At 40.8% G+C, this 18751-nt stretch overlaps 1 protein-coding gene across 1 annotated transcript in view; it reads right to left on the bottom strand.

Moving 5' to 3' along the window:
- The window catches only part of VWA3B (von Willebrand factor A domain containing 3B), a 72400-nt gene extending 53953 nt beyond the window's left edge, over positions 1-18447 (bottom strand). Inside the window, exons 1-8 of the mRNA XM_069876311.1 lie at positions 18362-18447; positions 16931-17017; positions 14844-15062; positions 12839-12933; positions 10259-10509; positions 7748-7907; positions 4585-4754; positions 1878-2002 (exon numbers count right to left, since the gene is read on the bottom strand). Coding sequence (XP_069732412.1) covers positions 1878-2002; positions 4585-4754; positions 7748-7907; positions 10259-10509; positions 12839-12933; positions 14844-15062; positions 16931-16970 — 1060 coding nt within the window. The 5' untranslated portion in view covers positions 16971-17017; positions 18362-18447. The remainder of the gene's footprint in view (positions 1-1877; positions 2003-4584; positions 4755-7747; positions 7908-10258; positions 10510-12838; positions 12934-14843; positions 15063-16930; positions 17018-18361) is intronic.
- Between the last annotated feature and the right edge of the window lie 304 nt (positions 18448-18751).

Here is an 18751-nt window from a genome sequence, read left to right on the forward strand (position 1 = left end):
TCTGCACCCTTGAAGGAGTCTCTGAAACAAGAGACATCAGACACAAACCAGAATAATGTCTCAAATGTATTTTCTTTTCTGAAAGGACTTCAGATTCTGCATAGGACAGAAATGCTCTCATTGGCTGCCAATGATGTCACGACTGTGCTTATAACACCCAGTAAATGCAGAAAGCTAATTGTGTTCCTTTTTAATGTGTAAATTCTACTCCATAATAGCAATAATACACAACAGACAATGCACTTCAAGGGGATTACTACCCCTTTGAGCAATTAAAGCTATTCAGCTTTCAGCTTTAGAAACAGCGGTGAGGAAGTAATTTCAGTCATACAGGAGCTCTAGACCCATCTATTGAAACAGGATGACTGCCCGGGGGAAGAGGAAACCAGCTCCCCCACACCCCCCCAACCCCAAACTGGGTCCAGCGGTAGTACTCATGGCAGACTGAAGGCAAACATTATACTGCTTCTGAATTAGTATGAAATGACAAACAGGGTTTTGAAGCATACTCCGCTGTTGGCTTCTAAACCCTGCGTGGGTGAGGCTTGGGTCTCCCTTCACAAGATCAAAAAAACAGATGGTACCTCAATCTCCTACTTCCGTCCTCCCACTATGGTTCTCTCGCGCTGTTACAATCACAGTCCTAGCGAAGGATAGGTTAGTCCACAAGGAACTAGACTAGAACCCAAGAAATAGGGGCTAGTTATTCCAAGACTGACAAAAGACCTTGAGTGAGTTGCTAAATCTACCTTATGCCAAACATGCCCTTGAAGTAAGAAGAGGATCATAGAATCATAGAATCATTAGGTTGGAAAGGACCCACTGGATCATCGAGTCCAACCATTCCCATCAATCACTAACCACGCCCCTCAGCACCTCATCCACCCATGCCTTAAACACCTCCAGGAAAGGTGACTCAACCACCTCCCTGGGCAGCCTGTTCCAGTGCCCAATGACCCTCTCCGTGAAATGTTTTTTCCTAATGTCAAGCCTGAACCTCCCCTGGTGGATAACACTGTTCTACCACAACACTAATGCCCCCCAGCCATTACAATAAAGATATCTCATGCCTCCTGATACTTAAAAGAAACCATTTTTTAGTGTAATGCCCTGCTGATAAAAATATCAAACTTGACATACACAAGCCTCACTTCAACGCACAAACTAGTCTCCTCCCAACCTGGCTGAAACCCCAGCCCAGTGCCACTGAGCAGTAAGGCTGATTTACCCAGAGGAAGTAGCACTGTGACTAACACGAAACACACTGAGAGCTTTATGCCCAGCCCCACCCCCCACTAAAAGGGTTTCTTTCTGTTATTTGTTTCTTTTGGGTTTTTGTTTTCATCAGTTCCTCTGCTCCTCCCCTGCACTTTCTTCTCTATGTCCTTTTACTGTTTTTGTTGCCTGTCTTTATGGCAAATTCAGATCTGGAGAGAAGCAAGTCAACCTCATGTGGATTTAATCCCTTAATACTATGTGTGAACTTGGCCTGTATTGATGTTGCTATTGTATTAGATGGTCTACCACAGTATTCCTCTTTCTTTTGACCATTTCTCTATACACAATTTCCACAAGGTCAGTGGCATAAGCACACCAGTGCTATCCTTCATCTCCTTAAAAACATGTTCTTCTTCTCCTTTTTTTCTCTTCTCTTCTCTTCTCTTTCATTCTCACATGCACACCTTCTGCCCTCTTCACTTCTATATTTTCCTTTTTCTCTCCTTCCCACCAAAAGAATTTCTATTTGACCAGTCCTGCCCTCACTCCACCCCATGCCTACAGAAGGCTTCTTCTGATTTTACATTAGCAAGTGCCTGTATAACATTCTGAAACTTCATTGAGAAACTCAATATCATCTTGGGTTTTATATTGCCTACCTAGTGGCATTCGCCCTTTCACTTTTCTGGAATTCAGGGCAATTAGACTTTTTCCATCCTCTTCACATTTCAGTGCAGGTCCAGTAGCATCTCTACAGTCATTCTTCTCAGCAAAAGCATGGAATCTGTAATACAAAATGAGTTTTCACCTGTACGTGAACTACAGAAATACTCCCCTAATTTTAACAAGATGAATGTCACAAGATCATAGTTGCGTACAACTTCAGAATTACTTGCTTATCTATTCAAGACATCTAAGCCTTCAACTACAACAACACTATGAATATTATAAAATCTTTTATAAACATTTGTGTACATTCTGGATTCTTCTCATGAAGAACATGCTTTCACTTTGGTATCATTTACTCTGAGGCACCTCCGTTTTCAATTTCCTCAAAATCTATTTTTAATTAATGCTTTTAACACGCTGAACATGCATGTCATTTGAGATGTCTGAGATGACACCAACACCTTTTTATCAGATTATCCTCCCAGTTGAAAGCCCAACAGGCACATTTATTTCATTATCGACATACAAATCAGGAAGTTAAGCAGACTTCATTTACCCTCACTGTCAAAATAGAAGAGCTCTCAGAGCAGGAAAAATTATGCATTTCTAAAACAGAACCTCAGTAGAAACAGCTTCAAGCCATGAAAAGCCCCTGACCTTGGCCATTTCTTCAGGAAAACTGGCTTAATCTTACAGAAAGTTGTTGGGCAACCACACACCAGCAAGATATTAGTTGGCCCAAAAAGTCTCTGCACCAAAGTTAGAATCAGGTAAAAAGATGATAATGGGAATCATATCAAACAAAACAATTCCTCTACACTCCCTACCACAACCCTTCTTGCCTCTTTCATAAGGAAATATTTGCATTCCTTTTGTAAAGAAGGTAAAAGCACTGCCAACAGAAGATGAAGAATGGTCACTGGCAATGTCCCGGGTATCATGGAGGTACCATGGTTCTAAACGACCACAATCATTTTAGGCGCGCATCAGACCAGAGCAAACTTGGGGCACAACAACCCTGTGCAGTGCTACAGACTAGGAGAAGTCTGGCTGGAGAGCTGCCTGGAGAAGGACCTGGGACTGTTGGTTGACAACGACTGAACATGAGCCAGCAGTGTGCCCAGGTGGCCAAGAAGGACAATGGCATCTTGGCTTGTATCAGAAATGGTGTGACCAGCAGGTCCAAGGAGGTTATTCTCCCTCTGTACTCGGCACTGGTGAGACCGCTCCTTGAATCCTGTGTTCAGTTCTGGGCCCCTCACCACAAGAAGGATGTTGAGGCTCTGGAGCGAGTCCCGAGAAGAGCAACGAAGCTGGTGAAGGGAGAAGGAGAACAGGCCTTATGAGGAGCGGCTGAGAGAGCTGGGGTTGTTTAGCCTGGAGAAGAGGAGGCTGAGGGGAGACATCATTGCTCTCTACAACTACCTGAAAGGAGGTTGTGGAGAAGAGGGTGCTGGCCTCTTCTCCCAAGTGACAGGGGACAGGACAAGAGGGAATGGCCTCAAGCTCCGCATGGGGAGGTTTAGGCTGGACATCAGGAAAAAATTTTTCACAGAAAGGGTCATTGGGCACTGGAACAGGCCGCCCAGGGAGGTGGTTGAGTCACCTTCCCTGGAGGTGTTTAAGGGATGGGTGGATGGGGCGCTGAGGGGCATGGTTTAGTGATTGATGGGAATGGTTGGACTCGATGATCCAGTGGGTCCTTTCCAACCTAGTGATGCTATGAACATAAGACTTTCCCAGAGTCTTGTTTCATGTCAGATGCTCCATCTCTTAAAAGCTACTTCTAAACACAGATGGCTATAAAAAAGCTAAGTAGCTGCCATCTTACCAATTGCTCTGCAGTCATTTGGGAGAATCCTGATGTTGGACATCTTCCCACTCTTGCACAAATAACAGTGAAACAGAAAGAGCTAGCAGCCATTTCACAGCTCTGTAACTGTACAGTGACTTGTGTTAAGCAGCCAAACAGTGACTGACTCCTACTGCCCTCCTGCTGCTCAGCATAAGTTCAGTATTGCAAGGGGTTGAGTTTGTGTGGTTTCTTCCCTTATTTTGATGTCAGAATCAAGATTACAGTCATACTGAAGGCTGATTCTCACCCCTGGGCTGATTCCCAGGATAAAGCAGCCAACAAGCCTTGTGGAATGTACCAGTTTCCATGAACCGTACCAAGTAGGTGCTAGAGAGCATGGTACAGAAATGCATTTCCACACAACCAGGCTTGATGGAAAACACCACATCAATTTTCTGTTTTTCCAAGAAATGCCCATTTAGGACAGGCATTACATTTTCAGTACATGTCTGTATGGCACTCGGTCGAACAAAACACTAGATCCTTTGCCAGTGCCTGTGGGTATTGCCAGAGTATAAAGCAATACAATAACCCCCTTTTCAAGTTTATGTTGTGACCCTTTCCCCTAAACAAATTTTCAGACTTAAAAAAGGAGCAGATGACAGATAGTTTAGGATATAAAAAAGGAACGGCCTTTATGCAAGCCAGTAAGCACATATGCGGAGAGAAGCTTGTCTGTACAAGTAGGTCTTGCATTTCAGTCATATCTTTTAAACTGTTTCCCCAGTTTCCTCAGATACCTTACTGAACTGCTTTGTCTCATTTTCCTCATGAGTAAAACAGGGATTATATTCAGGTATCACAAGTACTGAAATCATTACTGTGCTTCTTCTTTGTCATACCTGCCAGAGGCCAAGTGGCTCAACTCTTTCAGAAAAATAATAGTTTCATCTTCCCTAGCATTGAAAGATACAGTGTTGACTGGACAGGGGCCATCAAAAACCTTCTCAAGGAGTAGCTGCTTTGTGTCCACTGGAATATCACCCACAGCAAAGTAATAAACAGCTTCAACCTGTCATTGAACAGAAAAAAATGGGAATTGGAAGATAATATTTTACACAGATGCCTGGTACTTATTCAAGTGCTATCCTGTGCTGACTACAGGTAGGAAAATTTGCTGGAACCAATGCATTGTTTGAGCTATAAGATTTTCAGATCTTCGGTTCTCACTCTCGCTTACATTAGTAAATCAAATCAAATCCACAAAAAATTTCCTGAAGTAAGAAGAGAGCCTGGCCCACAGCTGCCAGATTTGATCCTGCCCAGTACAGTACCCCTTCCACAGAAGCTCACTGAAACCAAAAAGAAGTGTAAGGAAGGATAACCATATTACTAGTCACAGAAAGATTATGAGTCACATCCCGCTTTTATGAAGAGAGATGCCATGTTGTTGCCTCGCCAGGTCCAAAAATCAGCAGGAACTTTTATGCCATACATACTGCTACTGGCAGTATGTATTTTAAGGGTAGAAAAGATGCGTAATTATTTGAATGTTACTGCTGGTATTTACATATCGTTTGTATTTTTTTGAACTTCCCAAGGCAGAGGGAGCTTGGCAGGTTTATTAAGACCACACACACTTATATTCTGAAAATGGTATTACAAGGAGAGAAGCTGAAGGAATGTCCTTTAGTTATTGCTTGAGTATTACATTATGAGGAATTTGACATTACCTACACATATCCATCCTAACAATCCTCATGGTAAGTAAAATCCTTTCTGAATTTTCACCATAATTTAAAAAAAATGTAACAATAGCTATCCCATGAACTGTTTCATCCAGCTAAAAAGCTATCTGAGCATTCACACAGCTCTGTCAGCTGAAACACAATCCTTGGACAAAACCTTGTTCACACTCCCAAAGAGGCTCCTGGCTTGGGGGAATGCATGCATATTGCACAACCCCTTTTCACTGTGTTCCTTCAGATTCACATGTTCTACCCCTGCCTTCTACGACTGCCAATAATTCCTAAACCTGATATTCAATAAAGATTATCAATTTTCACAGTTCCTCCTAAGGATTTATTGCCTGCTTCTGCAACTTTTAAAACACTGATGTTTCTTGGGCATAGCTGTCGCAGAACAAACTCTTCACAAGAAAATCAACAAAATTACTAACCACAGACAATTCACTCTACTTAGCTGCAAATCCAGTAATACCAGAAATGTTCCACACAGATTAGTCAGAAAAGGTTAAAACCTTTCCATTTAGTCCTTCATATTTTGAAAACAATAATAGCTGCAGCCATTTAAACAAGCAAACAAACATCATACAAGAACAGGAAGGAGTCACCATCTTTACCTTGGTGGGGAAATATGTTTTGGATGGGCAGCTCACACTTTGTGGAGTGACACCTGTACAGCACCCGCAAGCGAAATGCTGCGGATGCATCTGTGGCAGGTAGAGCTCAAAGGTTTGCGACCTTACAGCAGAGTGATCTTGAGCTTGGGACCGACAGGTTATGAGGAAAGGAAATCAAGCGAGTTGCTATATATGGGAAGAAAAGCTCAGATAGAGGAATGACAGGAAGAGCCAAGTCTAGAGAAAAAAAGAGCTATTGTTTTGGAGCAACTTCTATTGATGAAGCCAGTTCTGAGGAATGAGTCATTTATGTCTATTCAGTGAGTATGCAGCTTTTGCCTAGCACTGAATGGGTTCTCCCCTAGCCTGCAGTACAGTACAGCTTGCACTCAACTGAACTGTCAGTTATGAATTATAATGACTGTACTTAGGAGTAATTGAAGTTTGTTTTATGTTGACCACCTGTCACATTAGCCCTAGATTACTCATTAGCCCTCCAACATCCAGAGAAAAATAATAGGTGTCTCACTGTTGGATTTTAATTTCTGTTTATTCATATGCAGACCCTCCAGGTCTAACAAGCCGTTTTTTCATCCAGACAGTACTGAAATCTAAATATGATCTTTTTCATTTCCTGCAAGGAAATCAGTAATATACTGCAAATTGAAAATGTTAATAAAATTTATGTCGAAGGCATTTAAAAAAGCAGTCAGAAAAAAATCTCACTGTTGCAAAGTTTCTCTCTTGCCCAGTTCCTTTTTAATGTTGGTTTCCAAACATCCAGGTTCGTCTGGGTGAGAACCCACCAGAACAGAGAGCCAGAAGGAAATTCAAGCCAAATTTACTTTCTTCTTCGAACAATGTCTGACAGTGAGATTTACAAAAGAGCTAGGATTAGAGTTGTGCACAGGGATGGATCTTAATGGTAGTGGAAACTGATTATGCTAGTCCACTCTCACTAGGCTCACTTCTTTATTAAATTTGGCTGCTAGGGAACTGAAATAACATGCATTGTAAGAAAATTTCATAAAATACCTCTTTAAAGACACAAGTTTTAAGTGACTAGCTCAAATGATGGCATGTATGTTTTATGTGTTGTGACTACTATAATGCATGAAGTTACACGGCACTTTCAGAAACAAACAGAATTTAATTGCAGCAATACCCGTGCATGTTTTGTCTTTTTGTCCTAAAAGAAAGTCTAGCAACAACCTGGCTTATAAAAAAGGATTTGCGTATCTCTACCATGAGTTAATGCTTAAATAAATCTCTGTACTTACTATTTTGGATTTTAAGTATAATTTTTCATAACCACTTTGGATAAATAACAAAAAAAAATGATTTCTCTTCTTCAAAAATGTTACTGCTAGCAGTTATCTCATAAGCTTGAAGCCCTGAAAGACATATACGGCAAAGAAAGTGGAAGGGAAGATGTTTTCTCTTTCCCTTAATTACTGAATATGTTATTTTTTTGGTGTACTGTAGAAGAGAAAACAAACAAGTTTCTGCATTCAAAGTACAGTACATTTACATGAACAGGCCATCAGTAACAGGGTATGCAGTTACACTTGGGGAAAAAAAACCTTTCCAAATGCCATCGTTAATATTTCTTTGCAATATTCATCAGTGCAAATCACAGCAGCCAGTTGGCACTGAATATTCTTGGATTTACTTGAGGCTTCTGAAAAGATGTATAAGCTTACCGTCTCATCACTCCTGGCTTCCAGCAGGGCTTCAGCAGAGCTGGTATGGCTGGTAGCTGTCATAGGGTCCAGGTTCCAGAGCCACCTAACAGCAGACTTTACCGCATGCTGAGACACAGGAGTAGATCTCTGTTGCCACTTCATAAGGTGCTGAGCAGTCCTGAAAATGACATTAACTATGAATCAGAAGCAGTGAGAATGATGCTGGCAGAGCAAAAGAGTGAAGCTCTGCTACGCTTACTATTCCTTTATATTTTTAAGTAATAATTAGAGGAAACTCCTGATACGTCTAGACTTACAATGAAAGAAGCAGAGGAAAAATAAAACCCTTATAAAAATACTGTAATTTTATAAGAATTTTTTTGAGATAACTGTTTCCAAAGTAGGGTCAAGACAGCTAAAGTACTTTACAAACAGTTCCTAATTCATATTTACCTTTAACATGAAAGCACAATCCAGTTTTTAAAATATGTATATGAAAATAAATCTGGCTTCTACAGGTCTCTTTCCACAACTTGCTGCATGACCTTTGTGTCAGACCATTTTAACTGACCTTATTCTTCAGTAATTTTGCTGATCCTTCTCTACCTATAAAAATAAAACTTATGATGCTAAGGTTTTTGATACTTTAATTGATGAAAGGCCTTTATACAGAGGTACAAAGAATATGAGCATGTATGCCTGTGCATTTGCACATAAAAAGACAGAAACCAAATTGGAAACTAGCTGCTTCCAATGTCTGTGACATTCCATCAAGCACTATTTTGAAGAATTTCCTGCAAATCTAAGAGTCAAGTATGCTTTCTAAGATTCTTTTTAAGTAATAATTTGTATGCTATGTTGTCCTTTGTCTCCTTCCTCCACAAGCAGACAAATTGATGAACACAGTTATTGTGCCTAAATATTAACTTGGTTTTGCAGATCAGTTTCAAAAGATGTTTCACATGTTTCTCAAAAGCTACAGAAGTTATCTTCTGCTTTTCAAATCTCAGGTGTATCACAAGGCAGAGAATTTGGAGTAGGACACCAGAATTAAATCTGTAGGACAAAGCTTGGGTAAACTGACTTTAACAATCACAGTGTAATTGCAAGTTATCATTGTGGAATCGATTTTAAAATTATATTACCTCATTTGTGCATAATTTTTCTCACAAAATTCCAATCATCTACCCAAATCCAAGCTTATGTGTTCAATCCCTTATGCAGATGAAAATTTGTGCAGAGATACATAAATTTGAATAGCTGCTACTATTCTTCCATTTGTAACTAAACCCAAATTCATTTGCTCCTGCTAGAGAACAGGCACTTGTCTTTTGTTATGGAAATCTAGTATTGTTTCCTAGTTCTGCTACTCATTTCTGTGACCATGGAAATCTATAGAAATACAAATGACTATGCCTGTGCCTATGGCACTTGGGGGAGTGTAAGTTTAGCTGCAAGGCAGAAACCTGTAATGCCTAAAGACACAAGAATGCCCAGGCAGTCAGATGGGACTCTTTCACTCTGTAATACTTACGATGCTTGAAGAGCATTACTGCCATCACAAAGTCTCCCTGTCCTGGTTTCAGGTGGGATAAAGTTAATTTTCTTCCCAGTAGCTGCTGTGTTTTGGATTTAGTGTGAGAATAACGTCAATAACACGTATTATTTTAGTTGTTGCCAGGTAATGTTTATGCTTGGCTGAGACAGAATTAATTTTCTTCCCAGCAGCTGCTGGTTTTTAGACCTAATATGAGAAGAATGTGGGAAATACACTTATTTTTTTATATTTGATTGGGGTTTTTTTTAGCTGTTGCTAAACTATCAAGGATTCTTTCCAGTTTACCGTGCTTTGCAAATGCAGAGGTGCAGAGCCAGGACATTCACTTTCTGTTTTCCTATGCTACATTTGTAGAAGGCGCATATCAGTGTTTGGGTTCTGTTAGTCTTTACCTGTTCTTCAGGATAACAATGGCCTTCTGTTAAACGGAAGTAGCAAGCTCAGCATGACTGTGGGTGAAACTTGGTGAAAAATCTATAGAAATTATCATTACATGAATCAGGACAATTTCTGCTACAGAAATTATAGTATACAAATACATATCTATATCATATGGGACCTCTTTTTCTTCTCCAGCAATGGGCAGACATGGACTTCTTTGTTTAGCCTGGAGAAGAAAAGGCTCCAGGGAGGCCTTATTGCAGCCTTTCAGTACTTGAAGGGGGCTTATAAGAAAGAAGAGGACATACTTTTTAATAGAGCCTGTAGCGACAGGGCAAGAAGTAATGGTTTTAAACTAAAAGAGAGTAGATTTAGGCTAGATATAAGGGAGAAATTTTTTACAATGAGGGTGGTGAAACGCTGGAACAGGTTGTCCAGAGAGGTGGTAGATGCCCCATTCTTGACAGGGCTCTGAGCAACCCGATTGAGTTGAAGATGTCTCTGCTTACTGCAGAGGGATTGGACTAGGTGGTCTTAACGGTCCCCTCCAACCCAAATCATTCTATGATTCTACAATTCTTTCTGCTTACCGAATAAGGTTGAATTTGGCAATTTGGGTCACTTGTTCCACAAGTACCATAGAAAGTGCGTGCCGACATAGATCAAATTCTGTTTGAGCTGCAGTGCCAAAATCCAGAACTATGACAATGCACCGTTCTTGAATCACTCCAAATATCTGCCGACTTTCACTGGTTAACCATTCCATTCGCTGCTTATATAGCTCAATAGCTCCCATTAGACAATCCACAAAATGAAGAATCATTTCTTTTTTGGCTGTCAGCTTTATTTAAATAAAGGAGAGAAAGGAATTGAACTTCAAAACAAGTAACACAAATGCAGACCCAAGCTTAGCACAGATGCAACAGCCAGATATGCCAGCCAAGGTAGCAGTGAAAACAGCCCATTTTTCTTCCACTATTTCAAGAGCAAATACTTAACAAATTCATCTAAGCTAAAATAGAAAAGACACCGCATTTTGTCCTAATTGTTTTTCATAATTGTTTTATATGAGCATGGGACAGTGCCAGTGGGTTGGCTGACTTGTCTGTCTCAAGACTGGAGCAATTAAAATTAACTGAACAAAATTAAGGATGTAGAAAGGGCTGCAGAGCAGATGGGTGAACAAACAAGGACACAGAAACTTTGTACCTTCTTAGATTAGAATTTTGACTGGCTCTTCAAGTTTTGTACAGCAGTACAAGGGAGCATATGGGTTTGGTTCAGGGGCACTTCAATCTCCACTTTGTCTTTAGCATTTGAAAGGAAAATGTAAAACATTTCCTGTTTGTACTATTATTTCACTAACAATGCCCAGCATTACAGATTAACCAATTGTAGGTAGGTGCTTGAGCAAATTTAGTTCAGGCAACTGCAATCAACAACTAAAACTTCCAAAACCATATCGGAAAATAAGGAAAACCTACATTCAATATTAAAATGAAAAACAGCAGAGCCTCCCTATGAATATATGTTCACTGCGTAGAATGATTTGTGGGTTTAAAAATTCACCACAGGTTCCAGTAAAGACATTCCCCTAATATCTCTGACCAGTCTAATTTACTGGCTGCCTTCTATATCCAACTAACTTTCGTTGGAGATAAAAATGTTTTTAAACAAGAACATTTCTCATTAAGAAAATATTTTGTGCATACTTCTTCCTCTCATTTGTATTTTTCTCTGTTCTTTAATGTCAGCTAGGGCCCTGTACTGTCCCTTCCAGATATAGTCTCAGGCTGTCTGCCAAAAGAATGTAGGCCTGGGAAGGAGAACTTAGAAAATTCAGTTTCCTCCTATGACAGCAAGACTCATACAAAGAAGCTTATTGCACTACACCAATCAAACTCCACCCTATAACAAAGCAGTTTTCTTGCATCATCCATTCAATTGTAGTTGACCAGTCCAAATTCCCATTTCTCTGAGCACTGGAAAACTTCTTACTGTCCAGCCTAAATTTATTCCTGGCAGTTCATACCCATTTATTATTGGACTAGCATGCCTTTTAGCATAGAAAACTATAGCTTTTCCCTATCCCTGTAATTTGCTTTTCTGTAGGCATTCAAGGGCAATAATGGTACCCTTTGTCGGTCTTCTTCAGTGTTACATACGTCAGTGTCAACCAAGCCCTCTCATAAGATCAGCACTCCATTGCGGTTCATCCTACTAGCTCTTCGCAGTACCTGTTCTGGTTTGAATTGCTTCTTCTCAGTGGTAACTGTACACAATATTGTACACAATATCCTAAACGAGATCTCAACTGATCTTCTATACTGGCATTGCTACCCTAACGCTACAAGAAATGTCATTTCATGGTTCCTGACATGTCCTAGGTTTAAACAACATTATGTAGATATTTCATATGGAATTGATGGGAAAAATTAAGGGGAAAAGGCTCCCTGAAATGGTTCTTTTCCCATATTAAGCCCTGTGCCTCGGATGTGACTATAGTTATCAGAAAAGCTGATAAGCTATTTGCTTTAGTAAAATCCTTTATGAATTAACTCTCTCCCCTCCTGGCTTCCATGTGTATCTCTTCAATCAGAATCCATCCCCTTAACAATGGGGCCGCCAGCAGCTGCTGCTAAGACATTCCTTGGAACATGAGCCTGGGCAGAGATCCAGCTAGCTGTCTCTATAGAGTAGGCTGAGCCTTTTGTGACCTTCTGGCACTAAGCAAAGCAGCTCTTTGCATTGGCAATGACAGCACATTATGTCTTCTTATAATATTTCAGCATCCCCTCTTGTTTTATTGACTACTATTTTTTTTTTTTTTTAAACTTAGCTGAGTATCTTCTTTTTAAGTGTTCCCTCTTTCAAGTTAGGGTAAATGTTGCTTAGAAACTGCAGTCTTGTCTGGAACGTTTTACTGCAATGCTGCACCAAGGCAAGAGCACAAGATGTAAGGGAAAAAAAAAATACATCTAGCTTCTCTACCAGTGATTGCTATCACTAACAGTTTGACAAAACAGAAAAAAAAATTATCAAAAGATAAGGTTCTTACAGAGTATTTAAGTATTTTGTGCCACAGGGGGACATTTTAGTCACACCATTCTGCTACAGTGATGATAACTTCTAAGTGCACAGGGAAGTTACCATAAGTCAGTCACACTTACATTATACACGCTGCCATCTTGCACTCTCTTGTATTGAGGAAAGAGACCATCTGCGTACCGAGAAGCCACATATTTCCCCAAGGTGGTCACATAATCTGCAGTTAAGATTTCAAGAGATCAAGTTGCTAATAGGAAGGATTACTTCAAACAGATATTTTTCAAGCTGATGTGCATGCCGTACATGTGCGAGGCACATGCATCTGTGTGGAACTTTTGATGTTAGGAAACTTGAGGAGAATTCTGATTGTGTTTTTTGGTTTACAGTCTTTTCTGGCTATGTCTGTGTTGGGGCCCTGAGGGCACCAACAGACCTTGATTAACCTGATCAGCCCCATGTGAGGTTTCCACTCACAGGGTGTTCAGGTGTGGGCATCCAATCTTTGCTTTAGCTGTGTAGGTGTGTAGGTATACCTGCCTCAGGTTCGGCTAGTGGACCTCTGTCCTGGATGCACCTCTCACACCTGTATTACAGCCTTGTCTCCAGTACAGTCTCCTGGATGTGGCTCTTAGACCTATGCCATGGCCTTGTCTCCAGGCTTGTTTCTGGCTCCATCTATTGCTGTTCCTGCCTGCAATCCATGGCTGCAATCCCTGGCTGGACCCCAGATATGGCTCATCACCTCAACTTGTCTGGGACGGTCTGTGGACACAGTTAGCAGCACTCTCCACTGCCTGTGGTGCTTAGATACTGCAGGACTTCATCCTGGTCAGTGAGGGCATTGCCTGGGCTGCAGTCCCCTTTGGCTCCAGGCTCATTTTCCCACTATGGAGCAGCCCTGATCTTGCTGCTCCATGATAGTCTAGCCAGAAATGGGGAAACACCCCACATTTAATTATTCATAGGTCAAAAAGCTACATGGGACTTGAATAAATGAAAGGTTTAGGCAATTAAACTTGTGTATTATCCATTTACCTCACAACAGGACTCACAAATATTTGTCTATCAAACAAAACACAAAACCCAGAGCAGATAATGCTGTTCTCTTACACAACAAAACGGGTGCAGGAGCGGGTGCAACTAAGGAAAAGGTTGCACTCTGCTCTTTTAGTAGCTAGAAATCCTCTACGGGATCTCCACTGATAGGAAAACATTAGGGGTGGGAATATTTAACGTCACAAACCAGCTATTCTGTACAGCATGCTGTCCTGCTAAGCTAGTACATTCTGCTCCTAAAATTAATCTGTGACAACATCAACCCTGCTTAACAGCTTCTCCTTCATCTACATCATACAGGATTTCAGGATCTGCACTTTGGAGCTTTGAATGCCCCATGGACACAAGCCAGCCAAAACCTTAAATTATGCAGCCTAGAACAATTGCAATACATTACAATTCCTACTTCTCAGTCAGCAAGCCCTTCGAAGAAAAGAATATCTTACCATGCCCTGCAAAGCACTGTTCTGACAGTGATTAATAATTATTAGCAAACTCTTCTCCTCCAGCTGCCAGATAATTGCAAAGGAACATTTTTCTATAGCCTGACTTTGCATGAAAAGCAGCCTGAATTCTAATCAAATTTAACTGCTTCCTTGAGACTGGATCCCTGTACTGTTCCCAAGAAGGCTGGCTAGCCCTGATGATCAACTAGTAGACTGCAGATTGTGGCACAGCGTACATTATATTTGTCATCTAAAAATGGACAGACATCTTATAGTGTGTTCTTTAAGAGAAGAAAACTAACAGCCTCAGCAGCCCATGTTATTTCCCAGATATAGCTAAATTGGAGAGGATTTTAACTGGAGCCTAGAACAAAGCACCAGTACAGTTGAGTACAGAAAGCCCTCTCAGATTCTAAGTCCTTCTCAGATCAAAAGGAACTGGAGTTCCTCAGTTCTCTGAACTGGCGGTGTCAGCAGCTGATACAGCTTCCCTTTCTGCCATTATCATAAGATAAGAGACAACAGGAAAATCTCCTCTGCCTACACTGGGGGAAATGAGCATGACCCTATACACTATTCGAAGTTGGTGATTTTTTTATCATTCTATTATCGATTTGTCTTATACCTTCTCTGTGCTGGAATCCAATCTGTGACAATATGTGGGATAGGGATAATTTGTTTCTTTTGAGCCCATAAATTTGAAGCCATTTAGAAGATGAAGTGAGGGGTTGTACATCCATGTCCCACTGAGTTACCGGCAGTCTCCTTTCCTTCTCTTTTGAGTTCTTCTCGTGGGCTTCATGGAAATCTTTGGGATCTTGTCTGTGCTTTGAATCAAAGGTATCTGTAGAAAAGAGAAATGTGGGAAACCTATTTATACTTCAACCAAAATTCACTTCATTTGCCTCCTTTCTTTACCTGTATTCCATGGTACTCTATACACATATAGCTTGCCTCTCATTTTATTTTGTTATGCTGAACAATGTCCTTAATCTGCAAAGCTGCTGTCACCCCTACACATCCATTGCTGTTATATATTTTTATTCATCCATATACATTTACCTTCAATTTATTAAAGAAAATGTCTCTTGTGTGCTGAAATCCAAGCCCTGAAAGCTAAGTCTAGTTTGCTGAATGGCAATTCTTCTAATTCCTAAGACATCTCTCCTAAATCTCAGGAATAAGAACTCATTATAGACATTCAAAGATTGTCAGACCATCACCGCTCACAAATTAAAAGCATTATGCAATAAACAAGTATTTCTTAACAACTCTATGTTGAACTCCTACCATTAGCAATAGCAGAGCCAGCAGCAGATCCTGACTTTATTGCAAGACTAGTGAAACTCCCTCTCCTCGCATCATTTACCTCAAGTGTAAATGATGGCTCTGGCAGAATCTGCTCCGGAGGCTGTGATGGATCATATGAATGTACAGAAAATCATGGATATGAAGGTCTATTTTCACTTTAAGTTCTATGAAACAACGAACATATCCCAATACCAATGTATAGCTGGCCAGGCTAGCTCCACTTGAAAGCAGCAGAGACAGCCCAGAGCCTAGAGTGGTTGAGGCAGAAATGACAACAATAACGCCTCTGTTCTTTAGCACTGAGGTTCTACGAGGACTTTGGTATTTCCTGCTCATTCTCAAAATACTCTGCATGAGCTAAGCTGGCTCTAGTTGTTTACATACCCTTGCTGTACCTAAGTTTATTTTCTGTGGACTTTTCATATTTCTGCCCATTTTCCTAGCATCAACATTATCTGGAGTATGCCGGTCCTCCGTTGCCCATATACAGTAAGCTGGCTGTAAATGTACCACATGGATCAAACTGGTCCAAAATCATAGAATCATAGACTCGTTAAGGTTGGAAACAACCTCTAAGATCACCAAGTCCAACAGTCAGCCCACTACCACCATGCCTACTAAACCATGTCACAAAGCGCCATGTCTAAAAGCTTGTTGTTCACCAGGGAAGAAGACTCCACCACTGCCCTGGGCAGCCTGTTCCAATGTTTGACCACTCTTTCGGTAAAGAATTTTTTTCAAATATCCAATCTAAACCTCTCCTGACAGGCTGTTATACATACAAAGAAGGATACTTCTGTCTTTAATGGCTAAAAAATAACCTTCAGTCTAGTAGAGAACATGATCAGAACTCTGTGCCAACATCAAATATTACAATAACTACCCTAGTTACAGAGGTTCATTAGATAGAGTGTACCTCAGTTAATAACACATAAAGGAAATGAGACCGTATCTTCTGAAATCATCTTTCAATGACAGTAGCCTTCTATACGAGCAGACTGGCACCAGCTTTTTCATAGTCATCAGTCCTACAAGCCAGGCACTGGGCTGGCACGCCTGTGGAGGCTGACATTTTACCAGCCTTCCTCCTCTACTCAATACAGGAGCAGCAGTGACAAATGGTAACTGTGGAGAATGAGACAGGTGAAGAATTGCAGCTGTTTGGGCATTGTGTACAGTCAGGCACTGTTTATAGTCACTTGAACAGTCATTCCCAGTTTCCTCCTCTGAAAAGATAGGAAGGCCAGCACAGCACCCCATATACACCACAGGTGAGACTGGCACAGCTTTAGAACGTCTCATACACAGCTAGCAGCATGCACACCACAATGCTGCAAATGAAACTGGAGGCTATCGAGGAAAACATGGCATCTATGCAAAAAAAAATCTTGAAATACTCACAGTCACTTGTACCAAATGTCCTAGATGGACTGCCGGCCATGATAGATCTCTTGATTGGCAGCTCCTCTTTGATTTCTTCTTGAAAACCTGAGGAATTATTAGTTTTTTTAAAAAAATAAAACATTCCCATGCATAGGTCAAAATGAACTGGAGATCAGCTCCACAGGCCCAGGCAATAATAAAAGGCAGAAGGCTGAGATCAAGATTTTCAAGTAGAATAATATTATAAATAATAAAGGATAACTATGCCCCATGTCAAAAGGCTGAATTCAGATTTGACAGGGAGCTCCATACTCAGAAATGGGGAAGTGGGAAATTGGTAATATGATTTCCCTCCTATCCCTCCAAATTATCATAAAAAAAGAACCAATATGGAAGTTTCCACACAGATGTGCTGGAAAAATGACTGTGGTGTTTTGGCCTGTTGTCGGCCAGTTGCATTATATTCTGTTATTGCTTGGCACTATACCTTATCTTTGCTATAATACAATTTATGACTAAACTTAGGAGTATCTGAGATGTAATTTTGTGAAGCGATTCATAACTTTGCCTATAAGACTACAAGATGATTCACAAAATAGAAGAATTATGTGCGTTATTATACATGTATATGTATGTGGTATAAGGCTGAACATAGGAACAGAACAGAAAACACCAGAGAAGCAAGACAGCACATATTGGCTGAGTGTATCTCTTTGAGATATCGTGTTTTGCATTTACTTGGTTCTTCCTTTAATAAATAAGATGAATGACTGAGGGATATTTATGAATCACTAGTAGGCTAGCTGCTAGCTATAGTCATCAAGCAACTATTCCTGGGAAAAGCAAAAACTGGATAAAATAATAACCCAAAGACTTAGCCTTTTCCCTCTTTCTTCATTGTAGAAATGAACATGCTACTTATTCCTCTGATATGGGTTTAAATACCCATATGGCAACACATCAACCACTGCAGTTTTGTCCTGTCCGTGCAGAAAGATGTGAACAGTGTAAAAGTCTGGGAGGATTTTAAAAAAAACAGGACTCTATTCTGCACCCTAACACCCCAGGCATTGTGTAGAAGATGCAGTCCAGCAGCACAGCCCCTGATTAGCCTGGATTTGGTGTCAGCACAGTAAAAAGGAGTCCTTGCCACAAGCGAGCCATGGCAGACAATAGTGAATGGCCACAGCAAGTCACCAGCCGTTTCTCTCTCAGGCTGCAGAAAGAGTGCTGCAGCACTCTCACTGTAACAGCTAAGGCACATTTCCAGCAGCAGCCTGCATCAGAGAATGAATCCCAGGTTCTACCCTCATTTTCAGACGCCCAGATTTGTAGTGACAGATTTTCACTTGCGTTAGCTTTCAGTACTTAGATGTGAAATGCTGGTGCTGCATGAAAAGGAGCATTTGAAAGGCAACAAGTGACTTCTAATGGAAACAGTGAGTTTACCTCAAGTCTTGGAAAGGTGAGTTCAAAACCAATGACAGCTGGGATAACCTTCAGCCCAAATTTGGAATGAAAACAGTTTATTTTTGAAAGGTGAATGAGAGTTCATCTGGGCACCTCTACCCTTCCATTTTGGCCAGCACAATCTGCTAAAACCTTCACCCACCACATCCTTTGAGGTTTTAACAGACGCAGCAGTGTTTACCAAGGTCATGCAACCAGACTGTCCCTCATACAGGGAAATGCCTTGGGAAAACTCATGCAAGAGGCTGCCCCATGTCACCCGGCACACTGAACCCCTGAGGAAAGGTGTGCAGAAGGCTGAGCTGGGCAGCTGCCAGCTGCAGAAAGGGCAAAATTATAGAGTCATAGAATGATAGAATCATTGAATAG

The sequence above is a fragment of the Phaenicophaeus curvirostris genome, chromosome 1 (assembly GCF_032191515.1).
Source record: "Phaenicophaeus curvirostris isolate KB17595 chromosome 1, BPBGC_Pcur_1.0, whole genome shotgun sequence".
NCBI classification, from domain to species: domain Eukaryota; kingdom Metazoa; phylum Chordata; class Aves; order Cuculiformes; family Cuculidae; genus Phaenicophaeus; species Phaenicophaeus curvirostris.